The sequence below is a fragment of the Tenrec ecaudatus genome, chromosome 13 (assembly GCF_050624435.1).
Source record: "Tenrec ecaudatus isolate mTenEca1 chromosome 13, mTenEca1.hap1, whole genome shotgun sequence".
Taxonomy (NCBI): Eukaryota; Metazoa; Chordata; class Mammalia; order Afrosoricida; family Tenrecidae; genus Tenrec; species Tenrec ecaudatus.
In genome coordinates this window covers 37,869,277-37,893,987 of record NC_134542.1, presented here as the reverse complement: position 1 = coordinate 37,893,987, position 24,711 = coordinate 37,869,277, and the positions used below count along the sequence as shown (strand labels likewise).

At 40.5% G+C, this 24,711-nt stretch overlaps 1 protein-coding gene and 1 pseudogene across 5 annotated transcripts in view; both read right to left on the bottom strand.

Annotated features, from left to right (window-relative positions):
• HYCC2 (hyccin PI4KA lipid kinase complex subunit 2) overlaps positions 1-24,711 on the bottom strand; it is a 100,811-nt gene that overhangs the window by 23,840 nt on the left and 52,260 nt on the right. For all 5 annotated transcript variants that reach the window (XM_075530403.1, XM_075530404.1, XM_075530405.1 and 2 more), the window contains 4 exons: positions 19,997-20,176; positions 17,751-17,831; positions 15,041-15,156; positions 2,839-2,934 (listed from right to left, as the gene is read on the bottom strand). In XM_075530403.1, coding sequence (XP_075386518.1) covers positions 2,839-2,934; positions 15,041-15,156; positions 17,751-17,831; positions 19,997-20,176 — 473 coding nt within the window. The remainder of the gene's footprint in view (positions 1-2,838; positions 2,935-15,040; positions 15,157-17,750; positions 17,832-19,996; positions 20,177-24,711) is intronic.
• LOC142425014 (U1 spliceosomal RNA) lies at positions 6,804-7,002 on the bottom strand (annotated as a pseudogene).

Genomic DNA, 24,711 nt, shown 5'->3' with positions numbered 1-24,711 from the left:
TCTTCCATTCTGTCCCGTGTGAGTGTCCTTTCCTCCGTCACTGCAGATTTACCCTACCCTTCCCATTTCTTTACCTACTATTCCTTTTGCTCTACTGCCTCTAACACTTGCTCCCCCACTTTCTGATAGCTACCCTAACACCTAATCTAACACTCTAACCCAGACACTTACTACAAACTGTCCATCACCCCTCATGCAACCCGAGTTAACCACTCCCACACAATGTCGCCTACCGAACACCCCTAATAGACTCCAAGATGTTAAAACAGCAACAGAAGGCATGGGTGCACACATGAAACCAAGAGAAACAGAAACAAATAAACACCAACTAGACTTAAATGCAATGCCTGAAACGGAACAGGATTATGGATTAATAAGAAAAAAATTTAAAACAATGATGATTGTAAGCGAGCAACAGTTGAAAGATGTCTGAGAGACAGAGTACTAGAGAAAAAAAATTTCAACATAGAATCTTGTACCCAACAAAATTATCACTCAAATATGATGGAGAAATAAAAGTTTTTTAAAAAAGGAGAAATTAAAAGAATTCACCAAAACAAGACCAGCGGGTGAACAAGTAAATGTGGTGAAGAAAGCTGATGGCCCGGCTATCAAAAGAGATAGTGACTAGGGTCTTAAAGGCTTGAAGATAAACAAGCAGCCATCTAGCTCAAAAGCAACAAAGTCCACATGGAAGAACACACCAGCCTGTGTGATCGAGTGGTCCTGAAGGGATCAGTTATCAGGCCTCAAAGAACAAAATCATCATATCATTGACTGCACACGTCCATGATAGGATCGCTGAAGACAAATGGGTGCATAAGCAAATGTGGTGAAGAAAGCTGATGGTGCCCGGCTATCAAAAGAGATAGTGTCTGGGGTCTTAAAGGCTTGAAGGTGAACAAGCGGCCATCTAGCTCAGAAGCAAAAAAGCCCACATGGAAGAAGCACACCGGCCAGTGCGATCACGAGGTGCCAAAGGGACCAGGTATAAGGCATCATGCCAAAAAAATTTTATTTATTTATTTATGTATTTATTTATTTGTATATATATATATATATATATATATATATATACCATAGTGAATGAAGGGGGAAGTGCAGAGTGGAGACCCAAAGCCCATTTGTCGGCCACTGGAGATCCCCTCACAGAAGGGTTCAGGAGAGGAGATGGGTCAATTAGGGTGCGAGGTAGTACCGATGAAGATTACAGCTTTCCCCCAGATCCTGGATGCTTCCTCCCCCCAACTACCATGATCCGAATTCTACCTTGCAGGGCTGGATGGGGCAGAGGTTGTACACTGGTACATATGAGGGCTGGAGGCACAGGGAATCTAGGGTGGATGATACCTTCAGGACCAAGGGTGTGAGGGGCGATGCTGGGAGAGTGGAGGGCGAGTGGGTTGGAAAGGGGGAACTGATTACAAGGACCCACATGTGACCTCCTTCCTGTGAGAGGGACGGCAGGGAAGGGGGGGGAAAGGGAGACTCCGGATAGGGCAAGATATGACAAAATAACGATGTATAAATTACCAAGGGCACATGAGGGAGGGGGGATAGGGGAGGGAGGGGGGAAAAAAAAGAGGACCTGATGCAAAGGGCTTAAGTGGAGAGCAAATGCTTTGAGAATGATTGGGGCAGGGAATGTATGGATGTGCTTTATACAATTGATGTATGTATATGTATGGATTGTGATAAGAGTTGTATGAGCCCCTAATAAATTGTTAAAAAAAAAAAAAAGAACTGGAAACAGGGAATCCAGGGCGGATGATCCCTTCAGGACCAGTGGTGAGTGGCGATACCAGGAGGGCAGAGGGAGGGTGGAGTGAGAAGGGGGAACCAATTACAAGGATCTATATACAACCTTATCCCTGAGGGATGGACAACAGAAAAGTGGGTGAAAGGAGACATCGAACAGTGCAAGATACGACAAAATAATAATTTATAAATTATTAAGGATTCATGAGGGAGGAGGAGTGGAGGAGGGAAGGGGGAAATGAGAAGCTGATACCAAGGGCTCAAGTAGAAAGAAAATGTTGAAAATGATGATGGCAACAAATGTAGACATGTGCTTGACACAATGTATGTATGTATGGATTGTGATGAGTTGTACAAGCCCCCAATAAAATGATTTTTTTAAAACCCCAAAACTGGTTCTTTGAAAGGATTAACAAAATAGATCATTGCCAAACTTAACAGAAGAAAATGGGTTTGTTCTATAAACTTTTACCCAATTCACTGTAAAAGTTTAAAGAAAAAAAAATTTAAAAAAAAAAGTTTAAAGAAAACTGAGAAAAAAGATTTGCATGCCTTTAATACGGTCTCTACATGTATTGTAAATCTCAGTGATTTACAAAATATGTATCCAAGGAAGGTTTAGGTGCATTATCATCTCTAGTTGATGCATAGTAAAACTGCCTAATAGGGTTTCCAAGGCTTTAAATCCTACGAAAACAGACTGCTACATCTTTCGCCCATGGAGCAGCAGGGTTTGAACCATCAATGTTGGAGTTAACAGCAAAGTGATTAGCTTATATGCCACTAGGTCTTCTTCATGCAAATTATAAACAGCCCTAAACAATAATGTCTCGGCCTAACTCAAGGTGAGCTAGAAAATACAACAGAACATCAAAAAACCTTGTGAGAAAATTGCATCATCTTTTAATTCCATTTTTCCATGAACTTTACGAAGCTACCTTTTTTAGCACTTAAGTTTTTCAGGACGTCTACTACTGTGTCACCAGAAGTCAGGACAGAGCCTGGAGTATATAATGTGCTCCAATTTTTTTGTTAAATAGCTTAATCAATCTGGAGGTTAAGGGTAGTTTCTCTCCTCACCTGGAGCCCATCCGACAAAGAGACTGGTAAGATGAAGCAGGCATATACACAATCGCAGAGTTATAGCACAGCATGAGAAAACTCAGGACTTCAAACCTAGAAGAACACGAAAGAGATTACAAAGAATTATTTCTTCATTTTTTTAATTTTTATTTATTTATTTATTTATTTTTCAAAGAATTATTTCTACTAGCAGAAATCATTTCTACTACAGATTGTGTTTTTCATGGAATGGTTATAACAAAAATGTGCTTTAATATTAATCTTACGTTCTACATCACATTACTCTGAAATTCTCCTCAATGATTCACATTTCCACAATCCTTAAGACATCCTAAGATAGGTCATATCGTTTAAAGCCACTTATATATTCTTTTACAAACTCATCAAAAAGCAAAGCAAAATAAAAGACCAAGCCTGAATTAGATCATTCTCCTATCAAAAGAAATCCAATGCCTTCCTAGTTATTAACTGCATGAAAAAAAATCCAAATTTATGTATTAAGTCCTTCTCGATAAACTTTTCTAACCTTATGAGCTGCCCCTGCCTATCACTTCTCAGTGTTGTTGTTCGGTGTTTGCAGGTGTCAAGTTGTGCCCACTCCTGGTGACCCTGTGTACTGCAGGAGAAAAGACTGCCTGGTCCTGAGGCACCATTCACGATGGCTGCTTTGTGTGACTCTGTTGGTGCAGCCTGTATATCAGTCTTCTGTTTCACTCTAAACACAATGTCTTCCTCGTCCAAAGTATGGGAGAGAAAGTCCTGTCATTCTCACTTCTAAAATCATATTCTGCCTATACATCTGCCACAACAAATTTGTTCATTTACATTCTTTTGGCAAATTCAATAATTATGCATTTCCATAATTCAAAGGCATCAATTTTTCTTCGATATTCGTTATTCCTAATTTTCACATGCCTATGACACAACTGAAAATGTTGTAGCATGGGCCACGTACACCTTACTCTTCAAAGTTTTATTTTTGTGTTTTAAAAATCTGAAGAGGTCACCCAGTGCTCCAAAATGTGAATGCAATATACCGGTATGGAGCAGGGAACCAGTGGAGAGGTCTGAGGGGCCAGCCCTAAGGGAAACAAGGATTTCTCCCAAGTTGTCTACCCCAAATACATGCCAACTTAGCTGCTTGCAAATGACTACACTTGGAGGTCAAGAATAGATCAGGGGCCATTCTCCCTAAGAGCTATCAGAGCATCTAGAGCAAGCAGACACCACTGTTTATCCCACAGCAAATAGGGTTCACTCCCTTCTGATAAGGATAGTAGTTGTTTCCTTGTAGGAAACACCAGAAAGGTCAAACCCACCCAAGGATGACCAAGGTTAGGCTGCCATTAGTCCCTTCCATCCCTATGGGCACACCCCTAGCTCATCCCCTTCCTGTCACGCTTATGCCTATCATCCATCCCCTTCTTACAATGTGTATGCCTATTGTACTGCCCCTTATTGCGATGTGTGGTTACCTGTAATCATGTGCCCCTAATGAGATATAACCCTTAGCTAGCAATAAAGTGTGGGGGCTCTCCTGCTCTCACTCCAAGGTTCTCCCCACGAGGACCACCAAGCAGGGCTGAGGTGAGCATTGCTACCATGAATTGTGTCTGACTCCATTATTTGACTCCTTTACCTCCCATGCTCTCTATGCCTTTACTATCATCTTTACTCATTATCGCTGTACAATTGCACCTGCCGGACCTGTGATGATTTGTTGGGGACTCACTTCTCCCCACATGGCCCCAATCTCAACTATGTGGACACCTGCCCCCAGAAGAATTTGTTTCAGAGGGCAGCACTGAAGCTGCTGCTCGGGGAGAGGTAAATGTCTGATCAGAGCATACGGGAGCAAATGAGGGGGGAGGAAGGGAGAGTGGAGCATATCCGGGGCCACCAAGCCTTGAGGATGATATCTCTGCTCAGAGCATCCAATGCACAGAGAGAACCACGGGGCTGGCCCCACTATGAGACACTACATCCCTTATTGACCCAAAGCCCTACAGGGGACAACACTGGACACACAGTGTGGGAACCGCACCCTATTTGACCCCACCACACCAAGGCAAAACACTAAAGGTGTACAAGAGAACATCAAGGTGAACAGAGCAACGAGTCCCCAGGGAGTACAAAAAACAGACTTTGGGGCCAGGGCCTGGTACCCCATCAGACTCGACTGGAAAACACTCCTAAAGGTCAACAAACAGTTCTTGAACTATCTACAGGCTTTTCTTTTGTTGTTGTTGTTTTGTCATTGGGTTTTTTTTTTCTTTTGTTGCTTTGTTTTGGTATGTCTTGTTTTTGTGCATGTTATTATTATCTTTGCAAGTCTGTCTAAATAAGATAGGCTGGATGAACACCCTGGATGAGAAAACAATGGGACTGACGGTTCTGGGGTACATGGGAGAGAGGGAGGTAGGGGAAAGGAAGTGGTGTTGACAAACCAAAGGACAAGGGAACAACAAGTGATCCAAAATTGGTGGTGAGGAAGAGCAGGAGGTCTGATAGGGCTTGATCAAGGGTAATGTAACTAAGAGGAATTACTGAAACCCAAATGAAGGCTGAGCATGATAGTGGGACAAGAGGAAAGTAAAAGGAAATAGAGGAAAGAACTAGGAGGCAAAGGGCATTTAGAGAGGTCTAAATAAAGGCATGTACATATATAAGTACATATGTATAAGTTTAATATTAAGGTAGCAGATGGACATTGGGTCTCTATTCAAGTACCCCCTCAATGCGAAAATACTTTGTTCTATTAAACTGGCATTCCATAATACTCACTTTCACAACACAATCGCTGAAGACAAAGTGGGAGCATAAGCAAATGTGGTGAAGAAAGCTGATGATGGCCGGTTATCAAAAGATATAGCATCTGGGGACTTAAAGGCTTGAAGGCAAACAAGCGGCCATCTAGGTCAGAAACAACAAAGCCCACAAGGAAGAAGCACACCAGCCTGTGTGATCACAAGGTGTCAAAGGGATCGGGTATTAACCATCAAAGAACAAAAAATCAAATCATTGTGTATGAGAGAGGAATACATAGATTGGGGGTTGAAGACCCATCTGTAGACAACTGGACATCCCCTTACAAAAGGATCACAGAGAGGAGACGAGCCAGTCAGGGTGCAGTACAGCAACGATGAAACATACAACTTTCCTCTAGTTCCTAAATGCTACCTCCTTTCTCCTGACTATCATGATCCCAATTCTACCTTACATATCTGGCTAGACCAGATGTACACTGGTACATATAGGAACTGGAAACACAGCGAATCCAGGACAAATGAACCCTTCAGGACCAATGGTGAGAGTGGCGATACCAGAAGGGTGGAGGGAGGGTGGGTGGAAAGGGGGAACCGATTACAAGGCTCTACATATAACTCCTCCCTGGAGGATGGACAACAGAAAAGTGAGTGAAGGGAGATGTCGAACAGTGTAAGATATGACAAAATAATAATTTATATATTATCAAAGGTTCATGAGGAAGGGGGTCTGTAGAGGGAGGGGGAAAACGAGCTGATTACAAGGGCTCAGGTAGAAGGCAAGTGTTTTGAGAATGATGATGGCAACAAATGTACAAATGTGCTTGACACAATAGATGTATGTATGCATTGTGCTAAGAGTTGTACGAGCCACCTATAAAATGATTTTAAAATTCTGAAGCGGCCTTTTTGCAGATTTGATTTCTTAACTGCTACTTCCATGCGCGTTGGTTGTAGGTCCAAGTAAATCCCTAAAACTTACAATTTTTGCTCTGTTATGATTTTGCTTTTTGGTCCAGCTGAGAGAATGTTTGCTATCCTTTAAAAAACAGTTTTGTTATAATTCACATGTGATACAATCCAATATTTCAATCACATCGAGAAGAGTTGTACAATCATCACACAATAAGTTTGAAATATTTATTTATTCTTGGACCTTATCATTAGTATACCCCATTTTCCCTCCACGTCCCCTGCCATGGTTTCAAGAAACCATTAATCCAGTAATATTTCAAAAAGTTTCCCATAGGTGAGTGTTGGGTATATGGAAACTGCATGATTTCTTTTTTTTATTGGGGAAATCACAGGGATCAGCATACCCGGAGTGCAATGGGTGAGCCTCGCCCTGGGAAAACCACCTTTGTGATCATGGTATCTCCCCCAGCCAGATAAGTAAACCTTTCCCCTTAAGTTTGAAATTATTTCAAAATGGAATAATTGAGTCAAATGTCTTATTCAGAAGCAATCATATGGTCAGGTCTTACCACCCTTTTTATTTAGCTGGGTGTAAGAACAGAGAGTTCATATATGGCAATCACCAGACACAGTTGAACTGGATGATGTTGTTGTACCATTCAATGGTTCTGACCCAGAGGGGCTCTATGCATAACAGAAGGAAACCTTGCACGGGTCCTGCGCCGCCATCACAATTGTTCCTATGGCTGAGTCCACTGCTGCAGTCACTGTCAATCCATTTCCTTGGGGGCCTTACTCTTTTCCACTGCCCTTCCACTTTACCAAACATGATTTCCTTCTGCAGGAACCAGCTTTCCTGACAACGTGCCCAAAGTATGTAAGACAAACTCTCGCCATTCTTGCCTCTAAGGAACATTATGGCCATACTTCTTCTACGACAGATTTGTTTGTCCTGTTAGCAGCCCATGATACTTTCAACATTGTGCTCCAGCACAATTTACATACATCAACTCTTCTTTGGTCTTCCCTTATTCAGTGTGCAATTTTCACATGCATGAGGCAATGGAGAATACTGTGGCTTCACTCAGGCCCACTTTAGTCCTCAGAGTAGCACTCTTGCTTTTCAATACTCTAACGAGGTCTTGTGCATCAGTCATTTACCTAACACAATGTGTCTTTTGATCTCTTGACTGGTTGCCATGAGCACTGATTGTGGATTCAAGCAAGATGAAATCCTTGATAACTTTAACCTTTTCTCCATGTATTATGGTGGTCGTGCTATACTCTCTTATCAATTTAAGAGGATTGAGAGTAAAGGGGTGAAGTCTAGCTTGTCCACGACGTCATAGCCAATGAGGCCTCTGTGTAGGCATTGCCTTCTTCTGAGGATTCTGGAGAAGACACATGGAGACCCCTGCCAGTGCTGAGATGCCACTGGATCCACAAGACTTTCCACTCACTGGCCTGTGATCTTCCTGCATTCGGCATCATTACATGTGTTTCATGAGTCTGAAGACTTTATAGATTGCTATTGGGTACATGGGCTAATATCGGACTTATGGACTTGATCTGGACTAGGCTGGGATGTTTTCTTAATGTACAATTACTCTATGTAATGTGGGCTACAAAAAGACTTCTCCCCAGGTTGTCTCCCCCAAATATGTGCCAAACCTACGACGCTGCTTGGTACACATGGTAAAGGACTGTACACTTGGAGGTCATTGCAAGCTTCTTAGAGGTTATGTTCCCTAAGGGTTTTCAGCCATCTAGAGCAATCAGACTGTATAATCTGCCCCACCCTAAATAGGGCCCACTCCCTTCTGATAAGGATAGTAGATTGTTTCCCTGAAAGAGAGACCAGGGACAAGGTGGTGCCCACTCAAGGATGACTAAGTTAGGCTGCCATCTTGAGTCTAGGGTCTGCCCATCTTGTCACATGTGTAACCCTAGTCCCTCCCCTTCCTATTACCTATACATACCTAGCTTATCCCCTTCCTGTGATGCACATGCCTATTGCTCCGCCCCTCCTGTGATGTATGTGGCTACATGTAATCACGCCCCTAAAGATACATGGGCCTTGGTCAGAAATAAAGAGGTGCCACTCTCTTCTTCCCCCTCATCCTCCTGCTCTCTGCACAGACCTGGCTGCTGAGATCATGGCCCTCCCAGAAGTGAGCATGCTATCGTCTCTCTCCTCTATCTGTCCTATCTTCCATGATTTTACTATGATTTTTAGTAACTGTACAATTGCCCTATGAGCCCCATAATATTGTTAGAGGCATGTTTAACAATATAAAGCTCTTTCTAATACACATACGAGTGTCTATGAATTTGTTTTTCTAGTCGACCCAGACTAACATATTATGGTACTTTGGGAGTGGGGTTAGATAAACAAATCATAAATATGGAGAGTGGATGTGTGTTTGACCTTTGTCTCAAGGTAGTTTTTCTTATTTGGCTAGTCAGAGGTCAGAGATGGCCATGCAGTTTACTGGGTTGTTTTCTGGGAAGAATATAGGAAGTTAAAGTTTTGATTATTTTGTTTGGTTGTTGGTTTTTGGTTATTTCTGTTTGAAATGTCAAAACTGAATGTAATTAATGTATATTTTGAGCTCAGGAGATAAAATTTCCCCTTGAATTTCTCAGCGCTGCTTAGAGAAAATGGATGACAGAAGGTCAAAATGGCTGACAGAAAGATTGACTCTGGCTTGATTCAGGCAGAAGTCTCATCCCATATTTTGTATCAACAGAATAGTTTAGTTAAGGATTAAGATAAATAAAGATTGAACTTGACTGTTTTTTTAAACATTTTATTAGGGGCTCATACAACTCTTATCACAATCCATACATATACATACATCAATTGTATAAAGCACATCTGTACATTCTTTGCCTTAATCATTTTCAAAGCATTTGGTCTCCAAACTTGACTGTTTTAAGACTTGAGTTTAGTATATGATTCTACTTTGTTCATATTGATTTCTTTTGTTTATTATTATTGATATAAGGATTTCTAGAAATGATTATTGGGAGATATGAAAATAGAGAGCTGTAAGCCCACCTGCCTTGAGCCATTAATTTGATCTTTAAATGAGTTTAGTATCTGGTTGAAAAACAACGGGACCGACAGTTCCGGGGGGACTCAGGGTGGGGGGTAGGAGGGGTAAGGAAGTGGTGTTAACAAACCCAGGGACAAGGGAAAAACATGGGACCCCAAATGGTAGAGAAGGGGGAGTGGCAGGCCTGGTGGGAAATGATCAAGGGTAAGGTTGCTTAGAGAAGAGGTATATTCTAGCCCAGGTGGCGATGAAGCATGGTAGTAGGGCAGGAGGAAGGTCAAGGGAGATGGAGGAAAGAGCTAGGAGTCAAAGGGCATTCATGGAGGTCTAGACAAAGACATGTACATGCAAATATATATAGGAGGATGGGGAAATAGATCTGTGTGTCTATATTTATAGGTCAAGTATTAAGGTGGCGGAAGGACCTTGGGCCTCTACTCAAACACTCCCTCAATGCATGAATACCTTCTTTTATTAAATTGGAACTCTATGATGCTCACTCTCCCAACACAACGGCTGGAGCCAAAGTGGGTGAACAAGTAAATGTGGTGAAGAAAGCTGATGGTGCCCGGCTATCAAAAGAGATAGTGACTGGGGTCTTAAAGGCTTGAAGATAAACAAGCGGCCATCTAGCTCAGAAGCAACAAAGTCCACATGGAAGAACACACCAGCCTGTGTGATCGAGTGGTCCCAAAGGGATCAGTTACCAGGCATCAAAGAACAAAAAATCATATCATTGACTGCACACCTCCATGATAGGATCGCTGAAGACAAATGGGTGCACAAGCAAATGTGGTGAAGAAAGCTGATGGTGCCCGGCTATCAAAAGAGATAGTGTCTGGGGTCTTAAAGGCTTGAAGGTGAACAAGCGGCCATCTCGCTCAGAAGCAAATAAGCCCACATGGAAGAAGCACACCGGCCAGTGCGATCACGAGGTGCCCAAGGGACCAGATATAAGGCATCATGCAAAAAAAAAAAAAAGATATGTGTGTGTATGTATGTGTATATATGTGTATATGTATATATGTATGTGTATATATATATTATATTAAATGAAGGGGGAAGTGCAGAGTGGAGACCCAAGGCCCAAGTGTCGGCCAATGGAGATCCCCTCATAGAGGGGTTTAGGAGAGGAGATGGGTTAATTAGGGTGTGAGGTAGTATCGATGAAGAACACAGTTTTCCCCCAGATCCTGGATGCTTCCTCCCCCCAACTACCATGATCCGAATTCTACCTTGCAGGGCTGGATAAGACAGAGGCTGTACACTGGTACATATGAAGGTTGGAGGTACAGGGAATCCAGGGTGGATGATACCTTCAGGACCAAGGGTGTGAGGGACGATGCTGGGAGAGTGGAGGGTGAGTGGGTTGGAAAGGGGGAACTGATTACAAGGATCCACATGTGACCTCTTCCCTGGGAGAGGGACAGCAGAGAAGGGGGGGAGACTCCAGATAGGGCAAGATATGACAAAATAACGAGGTATAAATTACCAAGGGCATATGAGGGAGGGGGGAAAGGGGAGGGGGGGGGCGAAAAGAGGACCTGATGCAAGGGGCTTAAGTGGAGAGCAAATGCCTTGAGAATGATTGGGGCAGGGAATGTATGGATGTGCTTTATACAATTGATGTATGTATATGTATGGATTGTGGTAAGAGTTGTTTGAGTCCCTAATAAAAACAGAAAAAAAAAAAAAGGACATACCTGGAAAGAAGGTTCTGAGAATATAAGCCCCACCCAGTGCTTTGGAATACTCAGGATATTTGCATTCAAGGAGATTTGCCTAGGGGATTGTTGACAGATTGAAGGAAAAAAAGAACACTTTAGATTTTTGAAATTTGAACTCGTTTTAGTCAGAAGTTGGAAAAAAATCTGGAAGCATGAAGAAAACTCTCTAGGACTGAACATTGAAGGAAGTCTGTGGCAGTCTGAAATGCTTGCTAGTGACCGCCTGGATCCATTTGTTGAGTGAAAGTGAGTGAAATGCATCAATAAAGAGACTAGTTGAGTCTGGCCACTGACACCTGTGGACCTGTTTACAAGGAACTAGAGGAGAAGATGGAAGCTGGTTGACTGCTGTGAAGATTAAGACCTAGCACAAGGGGGCTAGAATTGTTGAGAATTTGAGATGGGTCCACGGTCTAAAGGCAAAGTGGCCAATGGGCACCCTGATGAGGATAAGTGAGGCAGCCCACATTGAGTTGACCAGAACTTGACCACATGAAGATTTTTTGAGCCTGTGAACCAGTGCATATTGCTACTGACTTTATGGATGGCCTGTCCTGATTTGACATTGTTTACGGATGCAGATTCACACAGTTCTAACTGGAATAAAGATTCTTCAAAGAATATGATTGTCTCCTCAGAGCCCTGGGCTCATTAATTGAGCAGAATAGAAATTGGACACCCCAAATGGGGCAAATGAAGTGGCTGGTTTACAAATTTTCATAGGTGGGGGAATATATTCATAGGATCATAGGATTAAGGTGTGTTCCTTAACGGCAATTGTTAGATATTGGATATTTTTGTTTTGTTCACTTAGAGAATATTATGTTTAAATGAGGGTGGCACATACTGAATAGTATGCATTTTAGTTTTATCCTGTTAGGGACAGATATTTTATTGTTTGTTTGAAAATTGTATATGGCTACAGAGTTGGATCAAAGTGTCAAATTGGTAAGGGGTGGTCTGTGGTAGTTATATATAATCATTTATCAATTTAAGAGGATTACGAGTGAAGAAGTGGAGTTTAGCCTGTCAATAAGGTCACAGCCAATGAGGCCTGTATGTGTGCATGGCCTTTTCCTGAGAATTCTGGGAACTCCAGTATTCTCCTTGGAGGCAGGAGACTCTCTCTCTCTCTCTCTCTCTCTCTCTCTCTCTCTCTCTCTCTCTCTCTCCCTGTCTCTCTCTGCTCACTCCTTTGGAGACATTGCAGCTGACAAGGCACATGGAGCCAAGCTAGTGCCCTGCGGGGGAGAAGTCACGTGAAGACCCTTGCCAGCGCTGAGATGCTTACAACGCCACTGGATCCACAAGACTTTCCACTCACTGGCCTGTGATCTTCCTGCATTCAGCATCATTGCATGTGTTTCGTGAGTCTGAAGAGGACTTTATAGATTGGTATTGGACATATGGGCTAATATCAGACTTTTGGACTTGATCTGGACTGGGCTGGGATGTTTTCTTAATGTACAATTACTCTTTATATAAAGCTCTTTCTAATACAGATGAGTGTCTATAAATTTGTTTCTCTAGCCTACCTGGACTAATATATTACCTGTGAGTTACCTATTGTTCTATTTGTGAAAATTTTGGTCTTCTTTACAATGAGTCATAATCCATACACAATGTTACTGTACTGTAAACTTGGAGATTAAATAAAGTATGCCAGTGGAGAGCAAATGCCTTGAGAATGATTGGGGCAGGGAATGTATGGATGGTGATAAGAGTTGTATGAGTCCCTAATAAAATGTAAAAAAGGAAAAGAGGAGAAAAAAATGATTAGGGCAAAGACTGTACAGATGTGCTTTATACAATTGATGTATGTATATGTATGGACTGTGATAAGAATTGTATGAGACCCTAATAAATTGTTAAAATTAAAAAATAAATAAATAAATAAAGTATGCCTCACTGGCTATTGGAAATAAAAACTCTCTTTCCACACTTGGCCACCAGAATGCTAACAGTCAACCTCCTAATTAGCATGCTAAAAAAACAAAAACCAACCAGTGGCTCCGAGGTATAAACTGTCTTATCCTTCTAGAATCTCAGGTCTTTTACCCAGCTACCTGTGGAAAGGGAAGGATCGGGCTCTATAATTTCTTCTGCAGAAAGCAAGATATGTTTTGTAGATGAAAAAGAATAGGTTCCTATTTTAAAAGACTATTCAGAAAACCACCACAAAGCTTCTGGATATACAAAAGACAATTTGTTGTTGTTGTCAGGTGCCACCAAGTAGGCTCCAACTCACAAAACTAAGCCATCCTCAAAATGGTATCTTCAAGGCCATCATTGCATCTATTGTGTCAGTTTGTCATTTTTTTACTGCCCATCTGCTTTACCAAACATAATATCCTTTTCCAGGGACTGATCTCTCCTGATAACATGTCCAAAGTATGTGAGACAAAATTTCACTATCCTTGCCTCTAAGACAGTGGTTCTCAACCTGTGGGTCGCAACCCCTTTGGGGGCTGAATGACCCTTTCATTGGGTTCACCTGATTCATAACAGCAGCAAAATTACAGTTATGAAGTAACAATGAAAATAATTTTATGGTCACAACATGAGGAACTGCATGAAAGGGTCGCAGCATGAGGAAGGTTGAGAACCACTGCTCTAAGGAGCGTCTAGTTGTACTTCTTTCAAGGCAGATTTGCTTTTTCTTTTTCCCTTTTGTTCTTCCAGCAATCCTTGGTACCTTCAATATTCTTTGCCAGCACAACAATTCTAATGGTTGAATTAGTCTGCCTCAGTCTTTCTTATTCTGAGACAAACGAGCTACTGCAATGCTATGTCGACTGCTGAGTGACCTGTCTCTCTTCCCCTCTCATCTCAGAAATCCCCATGGGTGACTGATTTTAGAATGTACTTTTATGTTCTTGGGATCAGAACACTGTAATTAATAATACTGTTCCTTTTGATGTAACCACGATATTACTATTTTTATTTTATTAACCAGGATGTTATAATCAATCCTGTACCCTACAATGCTCACTTATGCTAAGGTATAAAAATATTAATTTTGCTTTCTGCTTTTGTTGTAACTTTTCACTCTATAGGAAAGTTTCTGATAAATGGGTTTTGCCTATATAAGCTGGCTGTTCTCTCCAATGGGGACTACATTCAAAGAATCACTTTTAGATTGTAGCAGTCCAGTTATAACTGAATAAGACTCTTCTAAATTATCAAGACACTATAGTGCCTGTCATTGATTTGAACCCACAATCCAATGTCTAACTTCACATGCATATGAAGTGACTGAAAATATCATGAATTGGGTCAGGTGCACCTCATGCCTTAACGTACCATTCTTGCTTTTCAACACCTCAAAGAGGTCTTGTGCAACATTAGTCAACATGTATGATGTGCTAGACAGGCACTGTGCTGCTTCATGGAACCACCTTATCTATTCTTTGCAACATGTAGGGTAGATAAGGCCTAACATTAATCCCATTCCACACGTGAGAGCAAACTTCTAAACTGCAGGGCTAAAACATGAACTCTGGTTTGGCTGATTCTAAGTCGCCAATTTTAATTTTCATATTCCTTGATAGAAGATGATCATTACATAACAACACATATTAGATAGATGTGTCTTTCAACGGTTTGCTATGTATCATTAGTATTATGTATTTAACTTTCCGCTTCCTCTCATACCAAACATCAACTGAAGTAATCACCCTTAACGAGGAAGCAGGCATTAAGAACTGCTACTGTCTACAGTTTTGGTCGTTACCGGTTTTGCGCGGTGAATGTCTCCCTCTGCGGATGGAGGTCACTATAAACCACCCTGCTGAGATCATGCTGGCACAACGCACCTTCGGTCAGAGCCATGGAGCCTAGTGCTGAGGGCTGAAAAAGAGGAATGCGACAGTGACTCGAAAAGCAAGCAAGCACTGTTACTAGGCAACGCCATTCACACTTGCACATGATGTTAGCTCTAACAGAAGCCGCTTACCACCCTCTCTTCATTTTGAAAGCCTTTTCAATTTCGCAGTTATAAAGACCCTATAATCCCTTTCCATAACGGCAAGTAAAAACTAAAACATACTGCTTTATTTTTTTAAAATAGAATAATCTATATTTAGGAAAGAGAATTTTAAAAGCTGCTTAAAAACTAAAGCTTATAAATAATTTTAATTTGTATTCCAGAACACATAATAAAACTGCTTTAATCTAAACTATACTGAACAATTAATAGTGGCCATAATTAATAGCATGCTTTTAAAGTTAGAAAGGGCATACATGCATTAATGTTTCACACCCTTCCATTGTTCTAACATGATACAGAGTCCTGGCACACAGGAGGCATTCTATTTCCAACACAAAGCAAAGGTCTAGGGGGAATTAATTAAGGAAATAAATAGCTACATAGAGTTATGATACAGGTATAGTAATAATTTATCAATATGGAGTATAATTTTTAGTCAACTGGTAAAGTTTCCTTAAATCGGTTGGGGATTGTCCAGTCTAAGAAGCCTTATCAAGCCTGTGAAATTTCAATACTAGCTAACGTCACATATATCACCAAAGAGCAGCAGTTCCAGTCATCACATTAGGGTTGAATTAATTAAATGTTTGAACAGTAAGGTCCAAGAATGATGTTAGAAATGTCCTGTTGCAGTTACATAGTCGCCTGTCAACTTTCAAAGGAGTGGAGTCCAGCCTGTCAATCAGGACATAGGCAATAATGCTTCTGTGTGGACATGGCCTTCCCTTGATGATTCTGGGAATTCCTGTCTTCCTCCCTGGAAGCGGGACACATATTCTTTCTGTCTGACATTCCTGTTGACAAGCCACAGGGAGCTAAGCTGATGGAGCCAGAGACCTGGGGTTGGAGGAACCACACAGAGACCCATACAAGCACTGAAATGTTTCCACCAACATAGAATCCACAAGACTGTCCACACACTAGCCTGTGATCTTCCTGCATTCAACGTCATTGCAGGTGCTGCATGAGTCTGAAAAGATATTTATAGAATTGTATTGGACATATGGACTTGATCCGGACTGGGGTAGGATGTTTTCTTAATATATAATTAAATTACTCTGATACAAAGCTCTTTCTTATACACATGTCTATATATTTGGTTCTCTAGTCAATCCAGATTAACACATATCCAAATGGCCCTTGGCAGAAATGAAGGTTCCCCATTCCTGTTTTAAATGTTTCCCTTATAACTTTATCTGCTATTAGCCACTAGACACCAGAAACTTGATTCATATTTGTATTGGACAGGGTTCTCTAGAGAGACAAACCAGATTGCTAGTAATTATATATAAATACATTTATAAAGATAGATACATAATTCAAGAAATAAACCATTAAATAATACACAGATAGATAATACAAGAAATTAACAGTTAAATTATAAAGCAGTGAGACACTAGCAGTCCTTCAGTACTGGATTTTATTTCAAGAGAGCATGTCTAAAGAATTAAGTTTAACATGAGTCATTTACCTTTGAGTGTTTTCACATTCTTCAAATGAAATACAAACAAAACCCAAAAGGTTTTTGCTAAGCAAGTAGAATTTTTTAAAAAGAAATATCAGTGTTAAAACTCTTCTAAGTAGTCAATTTCCTAAAGAATAACAAGAGCAAATCAATCTAGCATAGGGAATTTCTGAGTAATTGTCATGCCTGGTAGCACAATAGGCAAGCACTTAGCTACTGAGTAAAAGGTCTGCAGTTTAAGACAACTTACCACTTAGCCGGAGAAAAGGCCTGTCCATCTGCTCTCAAAAAGACTAAAGCTTAGAAAGGCCTAGAGCGTAGTTCTGCCGTGTCATCTAAGGTCACTAGGAGTAAGAACCCACTCCAAGGCACCCGTCAGCAAGAAAGCGATACGGAAGACTTTAAAATAAATATACTTTCAAACCCACATAAGAGTAATAAACAAAATGAAAAATGACTGAAGTGGAAGAATAAAAAGCAAACAAAAAGTAGAGAAAAATTTCGTTAATCACTTTGTTTCTCTTAACACAGCTCAGCTTTATATTATTAATAACATCTACTTTTAAGAAGCAAATCAGTAAAGATGCATTGGGAATATTTACCTCCAAGAAGAAACTGGCTTTTCATCTCTTTTTATTTTGTATAAGAAAGAGCTTGATATACAAAAGCGATTGAATATTGAGAAAACATCCCAGATCAAGTCCATAAGTCCGATATGAGCCCATATGCCTGATACCAATCTACAAATTCCTCTTCAGACTCACGCGACATATGCAAGGATGCCGAGTGCAGGAAGATCACAGGCCAGTGGGTGGAAAGCCTTGTGGATCCAGTGGCGGTGGAAGTATCTCAGCACTGGCAGGGGTCTCCACGTGGCTCCTTCAGCTCCAGGGCTCTAGCGTAGTTCCATGTGTCTTGTCAACAGGAATGTCTCACAGAGTGTCTTCATCTCTTAATATAATTTTATTCTACCTTTCTGGTGTGACTTACCTCATGATATATTGAAGGCTTAGACAAGGAAGGAATAGTGAAAGATAGAACTTTATTGTTTCCATCTTTATCAGCAATTTCCTGTAGTTTAAAAAAATGCACAAAAATAATGAGCTAATCAAAAGCCTATAGTACAAGAAATGATGACTACTTTCTTAACTTATAAAATATATTATTAACTGTTGAGGACTTTTTCCCCTAAAGAAATAGTAATATACAGTACAATCTGTGAAAGCGAGCACCTGTGTGTGTTGAAAATATTTTAACTGCTAGAGAGCAGTAACAATGTGCTAGACTGTACCCAACGAAGGGTAGTCAACCTGCAAGACCTAGAAACAAGTCAATTCTCTTAGTTCCAGTTTTCACAGGTTTTATTATATAAAAAATATTACTACTCTAAGTATAGCTTTTCTTTTTGTAAGTTTTATTGGCACATAATCCACATATTATGCAATTCAAGAATTCAATAATATCAAGAGTTGTGTCACTGTCACCAGAAGCAATTTTACAACATTTTCTTGTTTCTTGTACTCAATGTTACTAGCTCCCCATTTCCCCCCACCTCCCCTGTCATACCTCTAAGAAACCATTCATCCAGTTACTGGCTCTATAGCTTTATCGAAGTATAATCTTTTCTAACTTATCACCACATTTAAATAATTTATTAGTAGAGTTATAATTCATAGAGAATTAACGAGCACAATACTACTAAATTAAACCAATATGAAAATCTTCAAAGAGTTCAAGAAAAAATGCAATAGAAATGGAATTAAAAGAAAATTTTAACATATATTTTCGTTCTCAAAGTAAGCTCTATCAAAGACACAATCCTTTTGTAAGAAATGATATCAGTCCATCCCTAAAGAACTGAGTGTCCTGGGAATTTAACCAAGATAATGCAGACATTTTATTTTATTAACTAAAAAAGTGTGAGGCCTTTCAAGCTTTTAAAATTAGGGGAACAAAAGTAGTGAGACAGAGTCAAATCAGGACTGCAATGATTTTCACATGAGTTCTCACAATATTGCCCTGTTTGAAGAGAAGAATGAGCAGACATGGTCTTGGTGGGAGGTCTTCACCATTCTCTATGGCAGCTGTCAGAGATGTCTTTCTCATACAGTCTCAATGTCATGCTCCAAAATACTCACAACTGGACCAGTGGGTAACACAACGATCAATGGGGAAAAGACTGACGTGTGATGGACTTCATCTTGCTTGGAACCACAATCAAGGAAGCAGCAGTCAAAAGCTCAAAAGATGAACTACACTGTACGTCTGCTGCACAGTCCTCTTTTCAGTGTTACTTTGATGACCATGGTGTGGCTGGCCCAGCCATGGTATTTTAACTGCCTCACATACATGTGAAAATTGAACACTGAAGAAGGAAGCCAGAAGAAGAATGGATGTGTTTTAGTTGGGGTGCTGGAGAAAAACACTGAAAAACCATGAACTGTGAAGAGAACAAACTAATCTGTTTTGGAAGAAGTCCAGTCAGAATGCTTCTTAGCGGTAAGGATGGTGATGTTTGGTCTCAGTTACTTTGGAGATGTTATCAGGAGAGATCAGTCTCTGGAAAAGAACGTCATGCTTAGTAAAGTAGAGGGAAAGCGAAAAAGAAGAGGGACAGACTGACAGAGAGGCTTGTAACAATGGGCTCAAACCCAGCAACCGCTGGGAGGATGGTGCAGGGTTTCCTTCTGTTTACTGAAGGCTGCAAAGAGTTAGAAATGGCTGGATGGCTCTCAATAATAACATTTACAGACTGATTATTTGAAGGTATTTTTCCCATAGTTCTTTTGTAAAACATCAATGATTTCACCATTCAGATAGATTTTATGTTTGTTTTCACTTCAGTTTTAGAAATATTCATATTGCTCTGATATGGGTTATTTTTATACTGTCTACCGTATATACTCCAGTATAAGCTGACCCAAATATCAGCCAACGCACCTAATTTTACTACATTAAAAATGGGCTGAAACACTCGGCTTATGCGTGAGTATATACAGTAATCCTCCAAAATGCTTTGAAATAGATGCTGTTTAGACACATCATAATAAATTATTGTATTTCTTTTTCTGTTAATTTTTTTAATTTAGTCTGTTTTTTCTTAAGACATTTTCTATGTATTTTTAATGCTCTTCATATAACATAGCAGCAAAGGCAGACACACAAATCAATTTTCATGTTAATAATTTATATAATAAGAAAGCAAGATTACAAGTAATTAGAAATTTTAAACTTACCAAATTGTAAATTCCTAACAGAAGTGCTTCAATACAACCATTACTTTGCCTGTCTCTGCTAACTGTAAGCCGTAAATAAACCCATATCAATTCTGGCAAGAACTGCAAGGTGAACCTCTTAAGCCGAACTTCGGAGCTACGATAGAGCTCAAAGAGTTGATGGCAGACTGGTTCCAGGAGCTAAAACAAAAATAAAATGCATTAGTTATTTCCAGTCTTTTGTCTGTAACTGTTTGTCATCTTATTATATTTAAGTGGGACAAGTACAGGTATAAAGCAGATGGACAGCTCTGCTGGAAGTTATGTCAAAGGTATTTTCATACCAGCAAGGTCACCCAAAGTGAACAGGTTTTCTCAGAGCTTCCAGACTAAGAACAGACCGCAAAGAAGGACCACGCTCCCACTTCTGAGGACTTAGTCCCTGAAGAGCTCTGGACAATCCTGAAACACTGACACCGGGCCCTGCTTCACTCGGTTACACGTAGGGCAGTTATGGACAAGAACCGAATTGACTACACCAAACACCAACTTACTTTTAAATATGAAGTTACCTACGTAATATTAAGTCTCAATATTAATTTTGAAATATTTTGAACAAAAACCCTTAATCCCTATTTATGTAATGAGACCATAACTAAACTGACCTATCCCTTGTTATAAGAAGTACTTTGTACCCATATAATACCTAGATACTTTCAATAAATGTTCTCAATTATTAGAGGAGCAGGTGTCTGACCAATCTACTATGTCCTTGTGAGTCTTCTTTTCCCTACCAACCTTTATTAACTTCCATTTCAAAATTTCCATTGTAAAAAATAATTTAAAATGGTCCTGTGGGAAATTTTTAAATCTCAAATCAAACTATAAGTTAAACAAATTATATATCAAGCAGTAAAAAATATTGTAATACATAATCTTTAGGTATCCAAAGTGCTAGTTAATATTTTAAATGTAAGTAAGAGAAATTAATTACTATTACATTTTAAAATTAGTTTCATTAATCATATTTATTTAAAAGATTTTGAGAATCAAAGTATACAAGAATATATTTTAAAATATTTAGTTGGCTAATTTTAATTGAGCCAAATAGTAATATGGCTCATGAGGGAATCTCATGCCAGTGAAAACTGAACAGAATGAGTACAATTAAAATAAGCATTTCGATGCTCCTGAAATTGATCTGCAATTGCAAAACTATGATATTAACCAATGCCTTGTTCCCTTATTCCCCCGCTTTGGCATTTTTTTCCGTTGAGTGAGTCCCTTGAAGACAAAGAAGGATTTGTCTTAGTCATGTTGGAATCATCATTGGCTATTATAGTACCTGGGGGCAATAAAACATCTGTGTTAAGACATACAAAAACAAAAGCATTTCTAGTTTTCCCCTAAACACGTACTACCAATTTAGACTGGTTATGCTGAAATAACTGTAGTCTGCACAAGTTTGGCATGACTGTAATTTTAAAAGATAAAATACTAGTAAGAAAATTACAGTAATATTAAAATAACAGGCAGTACTAACAATAATATACGGGAAGAGAAGGAATAAAATTAACGGTCCCATGTAAGTGTACCAAGGGAATAAAGGAGGACTGCAAAGCAGTTGTGCCTATCTGAGAGCTGTTGTCCTGAATTCAAAGTGGGCAAGTAACAAGGGCAGTTATGAAGCAGACGAATAGCTAGATTTTCCCCAGTGTTCCCTTTGCCCACAGAGCATCAACTGAGAGAATGAGAAGCAAAGGTGTTAGGAATGTTTAAAAAGGATTAATTGTAATGATGAACCATGAAAATGTAGTCAGGAAAAGATAAGAGAAACATTCAAGGGAGAAGACGTGTAATAGTATCATTAAAAAATGATAGGGCAAAAATAAAAATTAAAAATGATAGGTTGAAGGGATTTGAGGTCTCTGTGAAGTATAGAAATTGCTAGGGTGTCCAAGGAATCTGGAACATAAGAGGATAAATAAATGAAGCAATATACTTCCTTGGCTCTAGCAATGAAAACTTTACAACACAGATTGGCCATTACAAAGTATACTGAACTTCAAGGGCGTATGTATGATTTTAGAACGTCTATGAATTTAAAGCAAACTTGTGTGTGTGTGATGCCATAGGTTCTAATTACTATTATACGTGGCATGTGACATACTAAAAGAATTTATTAACCAAATAGCATATTATATTTCAGAATTATGACTAAAAGTACCTTTCCATAACTAAGGTCCAACATTGCTTTGAGGTTCTATAGAATTATTATTTTTTAAAATAATTTTATTGGGGGCTTGCACAACTCTGATTACAATCCATCCATCTATGCACTGTGTGAAGCACATTTGTACATTTGTTGCCATCATCATTTTCTAGACATTTTCTTTCTACTTGAGCCCTTGGTATCAGTTTCTCATTTATTCCCCTCCCTCCCTCATGAATCATTGATTATTTATAAATTATTATTTTTCATGTATTACACTGATTGATGTCTCCCTTCACTCACTTTTCTGTTGTCCATCCCCCCTTCCTTCTCCTTACTCTCCTGGTATAACTATTCTCAATATTGGTCCTAAGGGGTTTATCAGAATTATTACTCTTATATAGTCTGAACATATGCTTAGAGCCATGTGACCTGATAAGAGAAATGATGAAAATACAGACCTGCTCTGACAGCGAGTTGATTATAATTGTAATAAATGCTGGGTCTTGCCCCTCCCCCGAAAAGAATTTGTTCCAAAGGACGACATTGACTCTGCAGCTATGGGAGATGGACATATTTGATCAGAGCACACGGGAGCAGATGAAGGGGCAGGAGGAGAGAGTGGAGCACAGCCTGGCCCACCAGGCCGTGATGATGATGTTCCTGAGTAGAGCAGCCAGTCCACAGAGAGAACAACATGGCTGGCCCTACTATGAGACATGATGCCCCTCAGTGACTAAGGGCGATACAGGGGACAGCACCGGAGACACAGTGTGGGAATTGCACCTGACCTGATCCCACCACACCGAGGCAAATCACTGGGGGAGTGCAGCGGAACAGCAAGGGAATGGAGTGGCAAGGTCCCCAGGGAATGCTGAAAGTGGACTTTGGGGCCAGGGCGTGGTGCCCCAACAGACTGGACTGGAAAACGCTCCTGAGGGCCAGCAAACGATCCCTGAACTAACTACAAGCTTTTCTCTTGTGAACTGTTTTGTTCTGTTCTTTTTCAGTGGTTTGTTTTGGTTGTTTTGTTGTCTGGTTGTATACTGTTGCTTTGTTTTCCTCTGTCTAGTTTTCGTGCATGTTAGTGACTCCACAGGTCTGTCTGAATAGGACAGGCTGGATGAACTATCTGGATGAAAAACAACGGGACCGACAGTTCCGGGGGGACATGGGGTGGGGGGTAGGAGGGGTAAGGAAGTGGTGTTAACAAACCCAGGGACAAGGGAAAAACATGGGACCCCAAATGGTAGAGAAGGGGGAGTGGCAGGCCTGGTGGGAAATGATCAAAGGTAAGGTTGCTTAGAGAAGAGGTATACTCTAGCCCAGGTGGCGATGAAGCATGGTAGTAGGGCAGGAGGAAGGTCAAGGGAGATGGAGGAAAGAGCTAGGAGTCAAAGGGCATTCATGGAGGTCTAGACAAAGACATGTACATGCAAATATATATAGGAGGATGGGGAAATAGATCTATGTGTCTATATTTATAGGTCAAGTATTAAGGTGGCGGAAGGACCTTGGGCCTCTACTCAAACACTCCCTCAATGCATGAATACCTTCTTTTATTAAATTGGAACTCTAAAATGCTCACTCTCCCAACACAACGGCTGGAGCCAAAGTGGGTGAACAAGTAAATGTGGTGAAGAAAGCTGATGGTGCCCGGCTATCAAAAGAGATAGTGACTGGGGTCTTAAAGGCTTGAAGATAAACAAGCGGCCATCTAGCTCAGAAGCAACAAAGTCCACATGGAAGAACACACCAGCCTGTGTGATCGAGTGGTCCCAAAGGGATCAGTTACCAGGCATCAAAGAACAAAAAATCATATCATTGACTGCACACCTCCATGATAGGATCGCTGAAGACAAATGGGTGCACAAGCAAATGTGGTGAAGAAAGCTGATGGTGCCCGGCTATCAAAAGAGATAGTGTCTGGGGTCTTAAAGGCTTGAAGGTGAACAAGCGGCCATCTCGCTCAGAAGCAAATAAGCCCACATGGAAGAAGCACACCGGCCAGTGCGATCACGAGGTGCCCAAGGGACCAGATATAAGGCATCATGCAAAAAAAAAAAAAAGATATGTGTGTGTATGTATGTGTATATATGTGTATATGTATATATGTATGTGTATATATATATTATATTAAATGAAGGGGGAAGTGCAGAGTGGAGACCCAAGGCCCAAGTGTCGGCCAATGGAGATCCCCTCATAGAGGGGTTTAGGAGAGGAGATGGGTTAATTAGGGTGTGAGGTAGTATCGATGAAGAACACAGCTTTCCCCCAGATCCTGGATGCTTCCTCCCCCCAACTACCATGATCCGAATTCTACCTTGCAGGGCTGGATAGGACAGAGGCTGTACACTGGTACATATGAGGGTTGGAGGTACAGGGAATCCAGGGTGGATGATACCTTCAGGACCAAGGGTGTGAGGGACGATGCTGGGAGAGTGGAGGGTGAGTGGGTTGGAAAGGGGGAACTGATTACAAGGATCCACATGTGACCTCTTCCCTGGGAGAGGGACAGCAGAGA